This window comes from Macrobrachium nipponense, chromosome 32 (assembly GCF_015104395.2).
Source record: "Macrobrachium nipponense isolate FS-2020 chromosome 32, ASM1510439v2, whole genome shotgun sequence".
Lineage (NCBI taxonomy): Eukaryota > Metazoa > Arthropoda > Malacostraca > Decapoda > Palaemonidae > Macrobrachium > Macrobrachium nipponense.
In genome coordinates, this window is record NC_061094.1 from 69,929,523 (window position 1) to 69,949,522 (window position 20,000).

The 20,000-nt window shown below is 31.3% G+C and overlaps 1 protein-coding gene across 1 annotated transcript; it reads left to right on the forward strand.

Annotated features, from left to right (window-relative positions):
* Window positions 1-1,133: 1,133 nt before the first annotated feature.
* LOC135207574 (peroxisomal sarcosine oxidase-like) lies at window positions 1,134-17,472 on the forward strand (the record flags this gene model as incomplete). The annotated part of the gene is given in 8 exon segments (XM_064239419.1): window positions 1,134-1,256; window positions 1,587-1,671; window positions 4,765-4,952; window positions 5,816-5,889; window positions 5,892-5,947; window positions 6,601-6,750; window positions 16,001-16,076; window positions 16,478-17,472. Coding segments are annotated over 8 exon segments (895 nt in total), but the record flags the coding sequence as incomplete, so codon positions are not given.
* Between the last annotated feature and the right edge of the window lie 2,528 nt (window positions 17,473-20,000).

Below are 20,000 nucleotides of genomic sequence, written 5' to 3' on the forward strand. Positions count from 1 at the left end.
AGTACGATGACTTACACCATTATGTGAATCAGCTCTGACTTTTAGCAATCGTTTAGTCGAACCCACGTAAGTCCCCAAATTACATCCGGGGCAAGTATATTTATATACGACTGAAGATTGCAATATTGGGCAGAGTCTGTCTTTAAATTTGAAACGTGATCCTATTGTATGGGGATTTTTTGGAATTAATATAATTTGCAACATATTAAAGTGTTTTTCAATTGCAGACTTGAGATTCCTTCTTAATTTGTCGTCTTGAATGTATGGAATACTGGCATATAGTTTCTTTCTTGGAACAGTGCTTATGGAAGGGGAGTCAGATAGTTTCTTATTTAGAAAATTCTTGCAATGTTTGAAGAAAACATGTGAGGGAAACCAGTTATCGGAAAAATATTTAAACAGGAAAAATATTTCTTTATGATACAAATCCCTGGAAGAGTTTGAGTGTAAGCCCGATGGAACAAGGTAAAAATTGAATTAAGTTTAAAATTATAAAAACAAGCACTATAAAAGTTTGAACCCAGACCGGAGAAAGTCTTTTCTAAAAACGGAAGTGTTAAAACTATCTCCACTTTGAAACACCAAAACATCCAAAAATGGTAATCGATAATTTTCCTCTCTCTCTAATGTAAACTTGATATTAGGATGTAATTCATTGATGTACGAGAGAAATTGATCAGCATGGAAAGCTGATTTGAAAAGAACAAAGGTGTCATCGGCAACGTTTGCTGTCTTATATCTAAATATATATATTACCTCCGTAATTTAAAAACAAAATTAATTGACCGACCTGAACGTTTGCCCAATCAGGGGGGATTAGGTTACCATATATTCAAGTCCTGATTGGAAGGTTTTAGTTAACAAATTCTCTTACAAAACTATACAAGTTCGATACATTACCTACTGGTTTATTATTATCTTGACTCGGTGTTAATTATATACTATTTTTTCTGTCATAATGTACACCTGCGAGAAAACAACATTAATCTTAAAAAGATCATTTTGATAAGCACGACTTACATCACTACGAACACACGATTAAATTTTAAAAATAAATTTCCAAATTTACTTGCATACAAACTCCCAGGTGACGAGTGTAAGTATGGTACTAATGTTTCTTTCTTTTAATCCAGATATGCGCCACTTCTATCCGTCAGCACAGACCAGGATATCTTGAAAGCAAAGGCCCAAAAGATGGAAAATGCCGGAATACGCCCCAGGTGGATTGACGTCGATAAACTGAACAGAGATTTCAAGTAAGAGCGTTCGAGTTGTTTGTATACTTACAGAAGCGCGCCAATATAACTGTCCACCAACATACACACCGCACAGAAAGTTGAAAGAAGCGCGCCAATTGAACCAACCACCAACATACACACAAAGACATAAATTTCCACATTTTGTTCATTGTTTTTCGCATTTAATTTGTGGCCTCGAAGAAATTTAGGAAAAACCAGTACTTGTATTCATGAATCCTTTGCTCCTGACTAAAGGAATTAATGATTAAACTAATGTGGAAATAATTTACAGTCTCTCTCTCTCTCTCTCTCTGTGGTTTTTCATTCAATTTTTTTTTTCTCCAACAGGGCCACTTTCCCCAGCGATCGTTTTGCTGTCGCAGACGACTCGGGACTCGTGTTGATAGCCAACAAATGCGTCACGGCAGCTCAGGTAATGTGACAATTTTACACCTGAATTTATTGTAAACCATACTACATCTTACATTACACATTTACCAGTTTTATCACTGGCATTTTCCGCGTCTAAATAAGCGCCTCGGAGCTTTCATTTTACTCGCTTATTACTTATAAAAGTTTAATGAGAACCACTAGACCTATATACCCCTCCCCTAAAAGTTACCGTTTTCTATTGAACACGCTCCGCCTAGGCTTCCTCTTACACTTATCTGTACTAAAACTCTCTCTCTCTCTCTCTTTCTCGTTTCCTTCGCAATGGCGCTGCATAAACTGATCACGTCTTTACACCTACGAACATGTAAACACAGTAGCAGCCTTTGTAACAATAATAATGTCTGTACCTCAATTGCTGACACTTTATTCATGGCAGTAACAATAACCATAAAACGACTTAATAACAGCGCATATTAATATAAATTTACTTAACAGCAGCGAACATAACTGAAAGGTCATTTCAGAAATACGCGTGACCTATCAAAATCATCGTCTTCATCGTATATGGAAGAAATAGGCCTACGCAGGCCTCAACACGTAAAGAGAGATACGTGATCATTTTTTGTGACACCTCGGGGCAAATACCGGTTGGGTGTAGTAGTCAGCGGCTGGGTTGAGGGCAAGCACTGTGTAATTTGAGACATGTATGAGGAAAATGGCGTGTGTGTGTGAGAGAGAGAGAGAGCGTGTTACATGTTACAGGGAGTTACAAGAATTAGGCTGTCAAAGACTTGTTAGTCCATTCAGAGGAGACATCGTGTGTTTCAATTCTTATCTGTGTGGTGTGTGGTTGTTGTTGTGAGTGCAAGAGAGAGAGAGAGAGAGAGAGAGAGAGAGAGAAGAGAGAGAGTTGTTCTTCCTGTGTAGTACATCACATGAGCGAGAGGGTTCATATCAACACACACAAACACATATATAAATATATGTATAATATCTATCTATCTATTTATCTGTATTATATATATATATATATGTATATATTATATATATATATATATATTATTTATATATATATATATATATATATATGTATATATATATATATATATATATATATATAATGTATATATATATATATATATATATATATATATATATATATATATATATATATATGTATATATATATATATTATATATATAAAAAAGCTGATAACGCATCGTTTTCCTCGGCCTAATGGCGTACGTGACTATCGAATTCCACTTGGATCGCCTTGCATTACGTACCCTGTCTGCCTCTGGATAATCTGGATAAAGCTGTCCGCCGCCATCCTTCAAGAGAGAGAGAGAGAGAGAGAGAGAGTCATAATAAGTACGGTTTCGTGTTTGTTCCCTGCAATTCTCTACAACTCAACATCACCTCGTAATGGATAATGCAACTCTGCAAATTCACCGACTCGGTAATGGTTTCCATTTTTATATTTCCCGCCTTTAAATTTTTCACCCATTATCACATTCTCCTTTGGGAGCATTTTCACTCGCCTATAAACAGGTCTATATAGCTGTTTATCTTCTATAATATTGTGTAGCTGAGAGCTTCCCAATACGATAAACAACGGAGTTACAAATGATAATGTGTCTTATCGCTCTCTCAAAGTAAAGTAGAAAAAAATAGTAACTTTGTACTGTATTTTCGAATTTTTCTTTACGGTACGGTTGTGTTTTAAGTAAGACAATTTGTAATTCAAGGCATCAAAATATGAACATAATAATGAAACGAAAGTCCCTTAGAGCCAGCTATATCACTGTCGTGCCACTTCACCCCCCCCCCCCCACAACCAACGAAAAATAATTATGTATTCTACGGAGCATCAAAAACCAAAAACAGTTTAAATTTTTTTTAACGTACCTCCAATTCCTTTATTGCGAAAGGAATATATATATATATATATATATATATATATATATATATATATATATAGAAATGCAAAAACATCATCGTGAAATTCATAATTGTGTGTATGTATACATTTCACCATGTCTTCTAAAGATTCCTTAATCATACATCAAACATGTAGGCAGAGGAAAATGTTTATTAAATACATTTTTAATTCGATGAACATAGACCAGTGAATTTATGTAGATAAAGGCTACTATAAAAATAGAGAGAGAGAGAGAGAGAGAGGAGAGAGAGTAGAGAGAGAGAGAGAGAGAGAGAGAGAGAGTTCTTCATATTGCACTAAAGCAAACATGATCATACGAAATCTTATAGTAACCCCTAAAATTAAACATAAGACATGCTTTTACTGTAAAATAAAACCCGTTTTCTACCCAGTGTTAATGAGAAACTAAACTAAAAAGACTCATTAGCAGCAGTAACATGTCGGGAAATAATTATGAAAAACCAACCAAATAATAAATACGGAATAGCTAAAATAGAAAAGTCTTTCTCTCGCTCCTTCTTCTTGCAAATCGCAAAAGGATCTCTTATCATAAATGTTATTTTGAACAGCACGTCATCATATTCCCAATGGAATAGATCGAACTACTAAGTCCCAATTTATGTATAAAAATACAACAGCTTTTACATACTAGCCTTTTCCTACACCTATTCTATCATATTTTGAATAACGGCCTTCACAAATATAAGATATATGAAATTAGCATTTAACAGATCTTTTAGATAGTTGTTCATGTTAATTCACAACTATCGATTCATAATAATCCTTAAGAAGGTAACTCAGAGATAAAAATATATTTTTATATGTGAATAAGCATAATAACAGTATAAAGTTAACCCAGTGTGTGTCCACCTTTGTCAACGTCCAGGGTAGACTCATGCTAAGTAAAGTAGACAGCCATACGAAGATATAGTTTATTAATATAATAATTAGTCGACCACGCAATCTAGAAATGGGTGTATATAGATCCCTCGAGGGGCTAGTACTAAGCACGGCGTCCCAATGAGATTCCGCCATGTATAGTACTAGCACCTCGAAGTACGTGGGTACATCCCGGGTCAGTACCCTGCATCCCTACCGCATGATAAACATACGGACTCATATGTTTGCAAAGCGTTCATCTTCCTTTGATAATTCCTCATTTCTTGACTAATTCCTCGGCCATTCTTTCAGACACTGGTCGAGAAATACGGAGGGGTGGTTCTGGACGCCTGGCCGGTGAAGGAGATTGTGACGGAGGACGAGAACTGGGTGAGAGTGGTTGGACCAAAGGGCGCGATCAAATGTCGTTCCCTGGTCCTGTGTCCCGGGCCGTGGGCTGACCAGGCCCTCTCTCCGCTAGGAATACACCTTCCCCTAAAGTTAGTACTACCGACGGATAAGCCCGGAGGTCGGTTATAATGTAGCATTCGTCGTAATGTCGGTTTGTGATTAGGCTGATCTTGCAAGGTGTTGCATTCACCGTCTGAAAGTGTAATGAATTCGGCCTGTTCTGACTAGCGTGTCTAGTCTGTGAAGTCTAGATACTTGTGTACGTACTTTTAATACTTAAGATATAATAACCCATTCTTTGACTTAACTATACTCTGTTTTTTTTTTTCATCTGTCCATCCGCCTGTGGTGTTTTTGTATGGTAACACTGCGTCCCGGGCTTTAGATAGTTACGCTATTTGTAAGTTTTAGGTAAATAAAAGGATATCTGGGTGTACATTTGCAACTAAAAAGTGTTTTAATAATTTACTGTATACGAATTACACCGTTAATATTCGAAATAGGATATTATTATAATCGTTGAATGTAAGCTGAATGTAACCATCTAAAGCCCGGGCCGCAGTGTTGCCATACAAAAACACCACAGGCGGATGGACAGATGAAAAAAAACAGAGTATAGTTACATTAATCTGCATTGCAAGGAATATCTATCCCTGAGATCATAAATTTGGTTTGTTCTGTCTATTAGTCTAGATTACTGTGTACGTACTTTTAATACTTAAGAAATAATAACCCATTCTTTAACTTAACTGGTTACATTAATCTGCATTGCAAGGAATATCTATCCCTGAGATTATAAACGTGGTTTGTCCTGTCTATTAGTCTAGGTAATTGTGTACGTACTCTTAACACTTGATATATATAATTACTTGTTCACTGATTTAACTAGTTACATTAATCTGCGTTGCAAGGAATATCTCATTATCCCTGTATCGTATTCTCCCTTTCACAGGACGTTCAAAACTGGAATATGGTACTACAAATTGAAGGAGACGGCTATCCCAAGGACTAACTTCAACGACCTGTCATACCCAACCACTTCTTTTACTCGACGCCGGAGTTGGAGTACCCTGGTCTGATCAAGGTAAAGACGGTTTTAGGACCTTTAATAGATGGTGACACCCTCGCCCCCCGCCAACCAAGGGTTTACGGGGGTCGTTATCTATTACTAGTATTTCTTGGGGAGGCCATTACCTATATTCAGTCATTTATTTATTCATTATACAATTGCTATTATGTATATCCAATTGTCATAATATATATTATATAATATATATTTTATATTATATATATATATAATATTTATTTAATAATTTCTATATATACATATATTATATATTAATAATAATATAATAATATATAGATATATATATATATATATATATATATATATATATATATATATATATATAATTATAATATATAATATATATATAATTATATATATATATATATATTATTCATTACCCAGTTGTCAATCATGTAATCATTATCCAACTGTTATTTATTCATTCATCATACAATTCAGGTCAGGCATCTATTCATCACAGAATTCAGTATTTCATTGATTCATCGCATAATTCAAGTAATTTACTAATTCATACCGACGTTATGAAATCTCTGTCAGCACCATCATACCCAAATATTATTATAGATATTAATTTCCATTATCGTCACCGATAGGATGCTGCGATTTGCTAAACGCACCGTCAAAAAAATTCCTTAAATTCCTTTCAGTTCGGAATTCACGAAGGCGTGGAGGTTAGTCCCGAGGAGAGAGAAAAGGCGGACCTGACTGATTTGAAAGAGAAAGTGTCCGACTACCTGCAGACATACTTCCCCCAAATCGAGCCTGAACCGTCTATTGAAGAATCTTGCATGTACACGGTAAGTGTGGACGTCTTTCTACCGCACTTGAATGTATTTGCCCCTACTGCGACAATTTGTGCAACAATTTTTTCACTCTTTATGCAACATTCACACATTTCCACGAACGGGAGTAGCCTCAATATGATAATTTCACAATGACAAATATTGACACTAAAATAATCATGAAATCACCCAAACTGAGTCTTTCATTAACCGCTACCATTGTAACTATCAACGCACACTTTCATCTTCCTGTTACGAACATACTCATAGAATCTTTCACAAGTTACATACACAACCGTAATATCTTTCACAATTTGAAAATATAATCGTAGAATCTTTCACAAGTTATAAATATATTCGTAGAATCTTTCACAAGTTACAAATATAATCGTAGAATCTTTCACAAGTTACAAATATAATTTTAGAATCTTTCACAATTTACAAATATAATCGTAGAATCTTTCACAAGTTACAAATATAATCGTAGAATCTTTCACAAGTTACAAAAATAATCGTAGAATCTTTCAAAGTTACAAATATAATCTTAGAATCTTTCACAATTTACAAATATAATCGTAGAATCTTTCACAATTTACAAATATAATCTTAGAATCTTTCACAAGTTACAAATATAATCGTAGAATCTTTCACAAGTTACAAATATAATCTTAGAATCTTTCACAAGTTACAAATATAATCTTAGAATCTTTCACAAGTTACAAATATAATCTTGGAATCTTTCAAAAGTTACAAATATAATCTTAGAATCTTAAACAAGTTACAAATATAATCGTAAAATCTTTCACAAGTTACAAATATAATCTTAGAATCTTTCATTCTTTCAATTCAAACAAGTTACAAATGTAATCGTAAGAATCAAATTCACAAGTTACTTAAATATAATAGTAGAATCTTTCACTTTAAGTTACAAAATATATCGTAGAATCTTTCCACAAAATTACAAAATATAATCTTAGAACGAAAATTCTTCTTCAAAGAATTTACAAATTATATCGTAGAATCTTCACAAAGCTTCTTTACAAATACTTAGAATCTTGTTCACACGTTAACAAATATAATCTGGAATTTTCAAACAATTACAAATTTATTAAAATCGTTGAATTCTTTCAACAATTTACAAATAAATAATCGTGAATCTTTTCACAAGTTACAAAATATCTTTAGAATTTTTTCACAATTACAAATTATAATCGTAGAATCTTTTCACAAGTTACAAATAATAATCGTGGACAAATCTTTCAACAAATTAAACAAATATTAATCGTAGATCTTTCACAAGTTACAAATATAATCTGAATTCTTTCACAAAGTACAAATATAACGTAGAATCTTTCACAAATTACAAATTAAATTGAAATTCTTTAGGAATTCTTTCACAATTACAAATGTAATCGTAGAGAATCTTTCACAAAGTTACAAATATCTGGAATCGTTGGAATCTTTTCACAAGTTACAAATATAATCTTTGAATCTTTCACAAAAGTTACAAATATAATCGTAGAATCTTTCACAAGTTCAAATATAATCTTGAATCTTTCAGTTACAATATAACTTAGAATCTTCAAAACCAAATTTACAATATAAATTCGTAAAAGCTTTCACAAATTACAAATGTAATCTTAGAAATCTTCACAAGTACAAATGTAATCTTAGAATCTTTCCAGTTACAAATTCTAAGTAGGGAATCTTTCCAAAAAAAGTTTTACAAAAAAAAAATATAAATCGTAGAATCTTCACAAGTTACAAATATAATCTTAGAATCTTTCACAAATTACAAATATAATCTAGAATCTTTCACAAGTTACAAATATAATCTTAGAATCTTTCACAAAGTTAAAAACAAATATAATCTTGAATCTTTCACAATTACAAAATATATCGTGAATCTTTCACATTACAAATATAATCTAGAATCTTTCAGTTTACAATAATACTTAGAATCCAAAGTTACAAATATAACTCGTAGAATCTTTCACAAGTTACAAATATAATCTTGGGAATCTTCACATTACAAATATAATCGTATAATCTTTCAAGTTTACAAAATAAAATCTGGAAAATCTTTCACAAGTTACAAATATAATGTAGAATCTTTCAAACAAAGTTACAAATATAATCTTAGAATCTTTCACAAGTTACAAAATGTAATACGTTAGAAAATCTTTCACAAGTTACAAATATAATCTTGGAATCTTTCACAAGTTACAAATATATCTGGAATCTTTCACAAGTTATAAATAAATCGTAGAATCTTTCACAAATTACAAATATAATCTTAGAATCTTTTCACAAGTTTACAAATATAATCTTGGAATTTTCTTTCCCAAGTTACTAAAATTAATCGTAGAATCTTTCACAAAGATTACAAATATTAATCTTAAATCGTTCACAAGTACAAATGTAATCGTAGAATCTTTCACAAGTTACAAATATAATAAGTAGAATCTTTTCACAAGTTACAAATATAATAGTAAGAATCTTTTCACAAGTTACAAATAAAGTAATAGAGAATCTTTTCACAAGTTCCAAATATAATCTTCCAACTTTCACAATTTACAATATAAACGTAGAATCTTTCACAGTTTACAAAATATAATCGTAAAATCTTTCACAAGTTACAAAATATCGTAGAATCTTTCAAAGTTTTACAAAATAATAATTAGAATCTTTCACAAGTTACAAATATCGGTAGAATCTTTCAAAGTTAAAAATATAATCTTAGAATCTTTCATGTTACAAATATAATATAGAATCTTCACAAGTACAAATATAATCTTAGAATCTTTCACAAGTTACAAATATAATCTTAGAATCTTTCACAAATTTAAAATATAATCTTAGGAATCTTTCACAAGTTCAAATATATAATCGTAGAATCCTTTCCACAAGTTTACAAAATATAATCGTAGGAATCTTTCCACAAATTACAAATAATGTAAGAATCTTTCACAATTACAAATGTAGTCGTAGGAATCTTTCCCAGTTACAAATGTAATCGTAGAATCATTTCCACAATTACAAATATTAATCGAAGAATCTTTTTCACAAATTACAAATATAATCTTAGAATCTTTTCAAAGTTTACAAAATAATAATCGTTAGGAATCTTTCACAAGTTAACAAATATAATCTTTGGAATCTTTCCACAAGTTACAAATATAACCGTAGAATCTTTTCACAATTTACAAATAGAATCTTTTAGTAATCTTTCACAAGTTACAAAATATAATCGTAAAATCTTACACAAATTACAAATATAATCTTTAGAATCTTTCACAAGTTTACAAATGTAATCGTAGAATCTTTTTTTTCACAAGTTACAAATATAAATCATAGAATCTTTCACAAGTTACAAATATAACCGTAGGAATTCTTTCACAAAGTTTGACAAATATAATCGTAGAATCTTTCTTTACAATATAACCTTGGAATTCTTTCACAGTTTTACAAATATAATTCCGTAGAATCTTTCAACAAAGTTACAAATATAATTTCGTAGAATCTTTCACAAGTTACAAATATAATCTTAGAATCTTTCACAAGTTACAAATATAATCTTAGAATCTTTCCCAAGTTACAAATATAATCATAGAATCTTTCACAAATTACAAATATAATCTTAGAATCTTTCACAAGTTACAAATATAATCGTAGAATCTTTCACAAATTACAAATATAATTGTAGAATCTTTCACAAGTTACAAATATAATCGTAGAATCTTTCACAAATTACAAATATAATTTAGAATCTTTCACAAGTTACAAATATAATCGTGAGAATCTTTCACAAATAATAATATAATCGTAGAATCTATCCCAAGTTACAAATATAATCTTAGAATCTTTCCCAAGGTGCAACTATAATCGTAGAATCTTTACAAATTACAAATATAATCTTAGAATCGTTTCCCAAGTTACAAATATAATCGTAGAATCTTTCACAAGTTACAAATATAATCGTAGAATCTTTCACAAGTTACAAATATAATCGTAGAATCTTTCACAAATTACAAATATAATCTTAGAATCTTTCACAAGTTACAAATATAATCGTAGAATCTTTCACAAATAATAATATAATCTTCGAATCTTTCACAAGTTACAAATATAATCTTAGAATCTTTCCCAAGATGCAACTATAATCGTAAATCTTTCACAAATTACAAATATAATCTTAGAATCTTTCACAAGTTACAAATATAATCGTAGAATCTTTCACAAATTACAAATATAATCGTAGAATCTTTCACAAATTACAAATATAATCTTAAAATCTTTCCCAAGTTACAAATATAATCGTAGAATCTTTCACAAATTACAAATATAATCGTAGAATCTTTCACAAATTACAAATATAATCTTAGAATCTTTCCCAAGTTACAAATATAATCGTAGAATCTTTCACAAATTACAAATATAATCTTAGAATCTTTCCAAAGTTACAAATATAATCTTGGAATCTTTCACAAGTTACAAATATAATCTTGGAATCTTTCACAAGTTACAAATATAAACTTGGAATCTTTCACAAGTTACAAATATAATCTTGGAATCTTTCACAAGTTACAAATATAATCTTGGAATCTTTCACAAGTTACAAATATAATCTTCGAATCTTTCACAAGTTACAAATATAATCTTGGAATCTTTCACAAGTTACAAATATAATCTTGGAATCTTTCACAAGTAAGAAATATAATCTTAGAATCTTTCACAAGTTACAAATATAATCTTGGAATCTTTCACAAGTTACAAATATAATCGTAGAATCTTTCACAAGTTACAAATATAATCTTAGAATCTTTCACAAGTTACAAATATAATCTTGGAATCTTTCACAAGTTACAAATATAATCTTGGAATCTTTCACAAGTAAGAAATATAATCTTAGAATCTTTCACAAGTTACAAATATAATCTTGGAATCTTTCACAAGTTACAAATATAATCGTAGAATCTTTCACAAGTTACAAATGTAATCATAGAATCTTTCACAAATTACAAATATAATCTTGGAATCTTTCACAAGTTACAAATTTAATCATAGAATCTTTCACAAATTACAAATATAATCTTAGAATCTTTCACAAGTTACAAATGTAATCGTAGAATCTTTCACAAATTACAAATATAATCTTGGAATCTTTCACAAGTTACAAATATAATCTTGGAATCTTTCACAAGTTACAAATATAATCTTGGAATCTTTCACAAGTTACAAATATAATCTTGGAATCTTTCACAAGTTACAAGTATAATCTTGGAATCTTTCACAAGTTACAAATATAATTTTGGAATCTTTCACAAGTTACAAATATAATCTTGGAATCTTTCACAAGTTACAAATATAATTGTAGAATCTTTCACAAGTTACAAATATAATCGTAGAATCTTTCACAAATTACAAATATAATCGTAGAATCTATCCCAAGTTACAAATATAATCTTAGAATCTTTCCCAAGATGCAACTATAATCGTAGAATCTTTCACAAATTACAAATATAATCTTAGAAATTTTCCTTTCCCAAAGTTACAAACTATTAATCTTGAATCTTTCCACAAAGTTTACAAATATAATCTTGGGAATCTTTCACAAAGTTGCAAATGTAATCTTATAACCTCTTCCCAAGTTTACAAAGATATAATCGTAGAATTCGTTTCACAAATTACAAAATATAATCTTAGAATCCTTTCTAAAGTTACAAATATTAAATCGTAGAGTTTTCACAAGTTACAAAATAATAATCTTGGAATCTTTCACAAGTTACAAATATAATCTTGGAATCTTTCACAAGTTACAAATATAATCTTGGAATCTTTCACAAGTTACAAATATAATCTTGGAATCTTTCACAAGTTACAAATCTAATCGTAGAATCTTTCACAAGTTACAAATATAATCTTAGGAATTTTCACACAAGTTACAAAATAAGAATCTTGGGGAATCTTTTCTTCACAATTTTTACAAAATAATAGTCGGTAGAATCTTTGCACAAGTTTACACATTAATAATCTTAGAATCTTTCACAAGTTACAAAATAAATTTAATCGTAGGAATCTTTCACAAGTTACAAATATAATCTTAGAATCTTTCACAACAGTTACAAATATAATCTTAGAAATCTTTGTCACTAAGTTTAAAATATAATCGTAGGTAAATCTTTCAAAACAAAGATTACAAAATATCATTCCTTAGAATTGTCTTTCACCAAGTTACAAATGTAATCGTATGGATCTTTCCAACAAGTTACAAATATAATCGTAGGAATCTTTCACAATGTTTACAAATATAATCTTGGGAATCTTTCACAAGTTACAAACATTAATCGTAGAATTCTTTTCCCAAACAATTACAATATAATAATCTTAAAATCTTTTCACAAGTTACAATATAATCTTGGAATCTTTCACAAGTTTAACTAAATATAATCGGTTAGAATTTCCCTTTCCCAAGTTACAAATGATTAATCGTTGGAAGTCTTCAAAAGTTACAAACTATAATCGTAGAATTCTTTCACAAAATTAAAAACAAATATAATACGTAGAACTCTTTTCCCAAGGTTACAAATCTAATCGTAGAATCTTTCAACAAGTTACAAAATATAATCGTAGAATTTTTACCCAAATTTACAAATATGAAATCTTAGATCATTTCACAATTTACACAAGTTAAAAAATAAATCGTAGAATCTTTCAAAATTAATAAATTAGAAATTAATCGTAGAAAATCTTTCACAAATTACAAATATAATCTTAGAATCTTTTCCAACGTACGAAATATAATCTTAAAGAATTTTCTCACAAGTTACAAATATCAATCGTAGAAATTTTCTTTCACAAATTGCAAAATAATAATCGTAGAATCTTTATCACAGTTACCAAATTAATAATCGTAGAATCTTTCAACAAGTCACAAATAATAATTCGTAGAATCCTTTTCCAACAAGTTACAAATATAATCGTAGAATCGTTTCAAAACAAGTCACAAACGTAATCGTAGAATCTTTCTTTCCAAGTTACAAACATAACTTGTTAATAATCATTCACAAGTTACAAATATAACTTTCTGAATCTTTCAACAAGTTACTAAATAAAATAATTTTGGTAATTCTTTCACAAGTTGACAAATATAATTTTGGAATTCTTTCACAAGTTACAAATATAATCTTGGAAATCTTTCACAAGATTTTGCAAATATAATTGTAGAATCTTTCAAAGTTACAAAATATAATCGTAAATAAGCTTTCACCAAATTACAATTATTAATCGTAGAATCCTATCCCAAGCAATTTACAAATATTAATCTTAGAATCTTTCCCCAAGGTGCAACTGATAATCGTGGAATCTTTCAACAAACAATTACAAATATAATCTTAGAATCTTTCCCAAAGTTACCAAATTAATATTCTTGGAAATTCTTTCACAAGTTACAAATTATAATCTTGGATCTTTCACAAATTGCAAATATCAATCTTAAAGAATCTTTGTCCCAGGTTACCAAATATAATCGTAGAAATCTTTCACAAATTACAAATATAATCTTATAAATCTTTCCAAAGGTTACAAATATAATCGTTAGAATTTTCACAAGTTACAAATATTAATCTTGGTAATCTTTCACAAGTTACCCAAATAATAATCTTGGTGAATCTTTCACTAAGTTACAAATTAATAATCTTGGAATTCTTTCAACAAGTTAACAAATATAATCTTTGGAATCTTTCCACAAGTTTGCAAATCTAATCGTAGAATCTTTCACAAGTTAACAAATATTAATCTTGTAGAATTTTCACAAGGTTAACAAATTATAAATCTTGGAATCTTTCACCAATTTACAAATATAATCGTAGAATCGCTTTCACAAGTTACAACATATAATCTTAGAATCTTTCACAAGTTCCAAATAAATAAATCGTAGAATCTTTCACAACAGGTTACAAATATAATCTTAGAATCTTTTCACAAGTTAACAAATATAATCTTATAATCTTTTCACAAGTTAAAAATTAAATCGTAGAATCTTTCACAAATTACAAATTAATAATCTTAGAATTCTTTGTCAAAAGTTACAAATGTAAATCGTAGGATCTTTCACAAGTTACAAATATAATCGTTAGAATCTTCACAATGTTTTACCAAACTATAATCTTGGAATCTTTCCAACAAGGTTTTACAAATATAATCGTAGAAATCTTTCACAATTACGAAAATGATAATCTTAGAATCTTTCAACTAAGTTAAATAAAATATAGCGTTGGAATCTTTCACAAGTTTACAAATATAATCGTAGAACTCTTTCCCAAGTTTTAAAAAAACAATATAATCTTGGAATCTTTCACAAGGTTACAATATAATCCGTAGAATCGTTTCACAAACTTACAAATAATAATCGTAGAACTTTCCTTTCCCAAGTTACAAAAAATATAATCGTAGAATCTTTCACAAGTTACAAATATAAATCGTAGAATTTTTGTTGCAAAAATTACAAATATAAATCTTAGAATATCCTTTTCACAAGGTTACAAATTATAATCGTAGCAAATCTTTCACGAAAATTAGAAATATAATCCGTAGAATCTTTCACAAATTACAAATATAAGTCTTAGAATCTTTCCAAAGTTACAAATATAATCTTAGAATCTTTCACAAGTTACAAATATAATCGTAGAATCTTTCACAAATTGCAAATATAATCGTAGAATCTTTCACAAGTTACAAATATAATCGTAGAATCTTTCACAAGTCACAAATATAATCGTAGAATCTTTCACAAGTTACAAATATAATCGTAGAATCTTTCACAAGTCACAAACATAATCGTAGAATCTTTCACAAGTTACAAACATAATTGTATAATCATTCACAAGTTACAAATATAATCGTAGAATCTTTCACACGTTACAAATATGATCGTAGAATCTTTCACAAGTTACAAATATAATCGTAGAATCTTTCACAATTTACAAATATAATCTTAGAATCTTTCACAAGTTACAAATATAATCGTAGAATATTTCACAAGTGTCGGCAATTTCTTTATATTTTCACCAAGGAATTTTGTATCATTTATTAACTTTGGCCACTTCGTATTACACTTGCAACCTTCATACTTTCATAACGTCACATCCTACATCATAAGATGTTCCTAATAAGCATAAGCGTACCTCATAGGGTTTCAAGTTGGGAGAATGCGCTTTCCGAGTGTCTTTTTTTTTTTCCTATTTTTTACACTTTATCATTTCAGATGACGCCAGACGAAGACTTCATCTTGGACTACCATCCTCAACATAAAAATATTGTGTATGCTTGTGGATTCTCAGGTACGTTGAGAATTATATAGTGAATTATAGTGAATTTTCACTGTAGTAAAGTTTTGCTTAAACCACCTCTCTTTCTCCTAACATTGTCCGCATTTGTGATGACTATTAACTAAAAGGATCCTACTTGCTCATGGGAAAAGGATCCTATTTGTACAAGGGAAAAGAATCCTATTTGTACAAGGGGAAAGGATCCTACTTGCACAAGGGAAAAGAATCCTATTTGTACATGGAGTTCAAAGACACAGTACCTGCTATCTTGTGTTGAATGCCTTTTCTTTGACCATTTACTCTTTAATGTACAACACTCTAAGCATCTTCTTCTTCCCTTCAGGTAGAGGATTCCTTATAGCTCCTGCCATAGGAACAACACTCTTAAGTATCTCCTTCTTCTTCCCCTTCAGGTAGAGGATTCCAGATAGCTCCTGCCATAGGAGACATGCTCGCGGCAATGGTCCTCGGCCACGATGACATATACGATAGGACGCCTTTCCTGGCTTCGAGATTCGACAAGAACCCTACTTCTCCTAAGGACTCGAAGATGTAGGACTCTCTCTTTGGTCTAATTCATTTCAGATCCGCGTATGTTTTTTCTTTACTTATTTCTAACTTTAAAATTCATCGAGTAACTGGTTCAAGTTTTCCCCCAAAAATGCCTCTTCGCCCATCAAGACATTTGGTTAGCTGTTGTAGTTTTCTTTTATTGTTTTAAACGTTTGTTTGTTTGTTTGTATGGCGTTTTTACGTTGCATGGAACCAGTGGTTATTCAGCAACGGGACCAACGGCTTTTTACGTGACTTCCGAACCACGTCGTGAGTGAACTTCTATCACCAGAAATTCACACATCTCTCACACCTCAATGGAATGCCCGGGAATCGAACTCGCGGCCACCGAGGTGGTAATTGTTTTAAACGATACAATTTTTTGTTAATGAAAATGTAGAGATAATGAGATATTTTTTCATCGATTCTATTTATGCAAAGGAAGTATGAACTCAAGAGATTGGATGGCATAGAAAATGAATATATAAAACTGAAGCCTCGTACTGGAAAAAATATGAAGACTAAAGTCATGTTAATATCTATATGCAATGTCTCTCTTAAACCGTTTGTTTATGGAAGATGCCCGTGATATCTTTATCAGAAGACATGACAAAATACCTGTCAAAATATAGCGGCATTCTGTCAGTCCTAACTGAATAATTTAGGCACAGAGATTGTGTTTATACACTCTGCTGGTGAAGTTTTTTCCTTGTCTATAAGTTCTGAAGTCTCAAAGGAATAAATGTTACTACAGATGGCGCTCTCACATACTCATTCAAAAATCAATATTTTTTATAGCTGAAGAATTTTTTGTATTTTTCTGCTGATGAAATAAAACATAAGTCTTTTTTTTATAGACTATTCGTTTGTAATTAAATTCCTTACCCTTCAATGTATGAATCTATAGTAGATTCACATCAGCCGTGCATTTGATGTCTAGGCCAGGCCCTTACGACGCTCCTCATTGGCTGTTGATAAGCCAGTCACAAGGCTGGAAACTCTCACTCGCTCCAGAGAGTTCACATAGGCAGGATGTATGTTCTACCTTTCCCGAGGGATACTTTTGAAAGACGTATCCCTCAGGAGAGGTGGAACATACATCCTACCCATGTGAACTCTCTCCAGAGACTGAGTTTCCAGCCCTGTGATTGGCTTATCAATAGCCAATCAGGAGCGTCGTAAGGGACTGGCCTAAACATCGGATGCACGGTTGATGTGAATCTACTGTAAGAGTATGTATGTAAACCTATAGTGAACAATAACAATTTAGCCCAAAAGTCAAGCGCTGGTACCTAAGAGGTCATTCAGCGCTGAAAGGGAAAATTGAAAGTAAAAAGGCTTTGAATGTGAAACAGGAAAATCTCAAAGCAGCTGCAGTATGAAAAAACTGTTCAGGAGAGGTTGCACAGCAAGATGGAAGAAAGAGACTATGAACGGAGGTATTGTAAAATGAAATGAAATGGGTTGCAGCAAGGGCCCTTCAGTAATGCTTACAGTGCACCGCGTGAGGTACAAGACCTTTAAAACACCCACAGCTCCATCTTGACGTGACAAATTGGTATTGAAAAATGATTAAACTTGAAATGATAGATCTGTTTGAGGAATTCAGCGTAACATAATAATAAATAACTATTATTCAGAAGATGAAATTCCAATGACTTGAAATTCTTGAAGCTTCCAAAGAATATTAAGGTGTTCATTAGGAAGAAGAAGTAAAAGGAGGTATAAAGGGAATATACAGAAATAAGAGATACCACTTATTAAAAAAAAGGTAAATACTACATTAATAAATTAACAACTATACTCTGTTTTTTTTTTCCATCTGTCCATCCACCTGTGGTGTTTGCGCATGGTAACACTGCGTCCTGGGCTTTGAATAATATCCTATTTCAAATATTAACGGTGTAATTCGCATTCAGTAAATTATTAAAACACTTTTCAGTTGCAAATGTACACCCAGATATCCTTTCATTGACCTAAAACGTACACATAGCGTAACTATTTAAAGCCCGGGAAAGCCCGAGACACAGTGTTACCATGCGAAAACACCACAGGCGGATGGACAGATGGAAAAAAACAGAGTATAGATAAAAATGTATTCAAATGTAAGGAGATTAATATTAGGATAATAATGTATTGCTTCTCTACTTGAATATACGAAGAAGTTCCAATTGCATGACTTTCCTGATACATGTGACTATTCTCAGTTTTTAAATAATACTTTTGAATACTTATAAGACCTAAAAACTGTTTTCGTATTCCACTTACGAGGAATAAATAAAATGCCCACACAAAGATTCAAAATAAATAATTACACGATATGTAATTATTTTTGTATGAATATTTTCTTTTCCAATAATATTTTCTTTTCCTCAGAAACAAAATGAATCTCTCTCTCTCTCTCTCTCTCTCTCTCTCTCTCTCTCTCTCTCTCTCTCTCTCCCCCAAACCGGAACTACGCCTCTGAAGCAACTATCAATCGTAATCAGTCGTCTCAGATGACATTCTGGGTTATCCCAAAGTTCCATTAAAGGATTCTCGGAAACTTCTCCCTCTAACGAGGTCCTGCAATTTCCTTTAACGGGGAAATTCCCCTTCGAATCCTTTACCAACGAGGGCTAATGGGCAGCAGCAGGCATTGCGAAACCTGCTTCCTCAGCTATTATGGAAATGTGCGTTTCAGGTTCTCTCAAAGGAGAGGGTGGATTTGAATTGGCCAGTAATATAATAATAGTAATTCTTTTCCTACTTGGGTTATGAGAATGTCTTTCTCAAATCACTTCGGTCTCATGGAATGTAATACGATGTAGTTGCATAACACCCAGACACATACACATACACAAAAACAAACAATGTTATTTATACAGCACACATTTCTCGGTCAAGTCTCGAACACATCAAATGTAACCGGAAACACGACCTCCTGAATCTATAGGAACCTATATGGACAGGCTGACGAATCTGTACAACAAAATGAACCTGAAATAATGCAAAGAAAAAGGAATAATATTCCTTTGATAACCTCTAACAACAACCCCTTTCATTCCTTCTACTGTACCTCCACTTATATTCTCCCTTCCATCTTGCTATTCACCCTCTCCAAACACTTGTTTCATAGCGCAACTGCTTTGAAGTTTTCCTCCTGTTACACCTTTCAGACCTTCGTACTGCCCATTTCCATTCCAGCGCTGAATGACCTCATAGGTCCCCAGCGCTTGGCCTTTGTCCTAAATTATATACTATTCCATAAACCGTCACTTTCCAGGCGCAAAAGCCAGCCACGCAAACTGGCAAAAAAAAAGACAAAACATAAAACGAGCAATTTTGTTGGTAATTTCGCTTCGAGCCAGGCCATTGTCACACATCAAAGGTTCCTATTGTGGC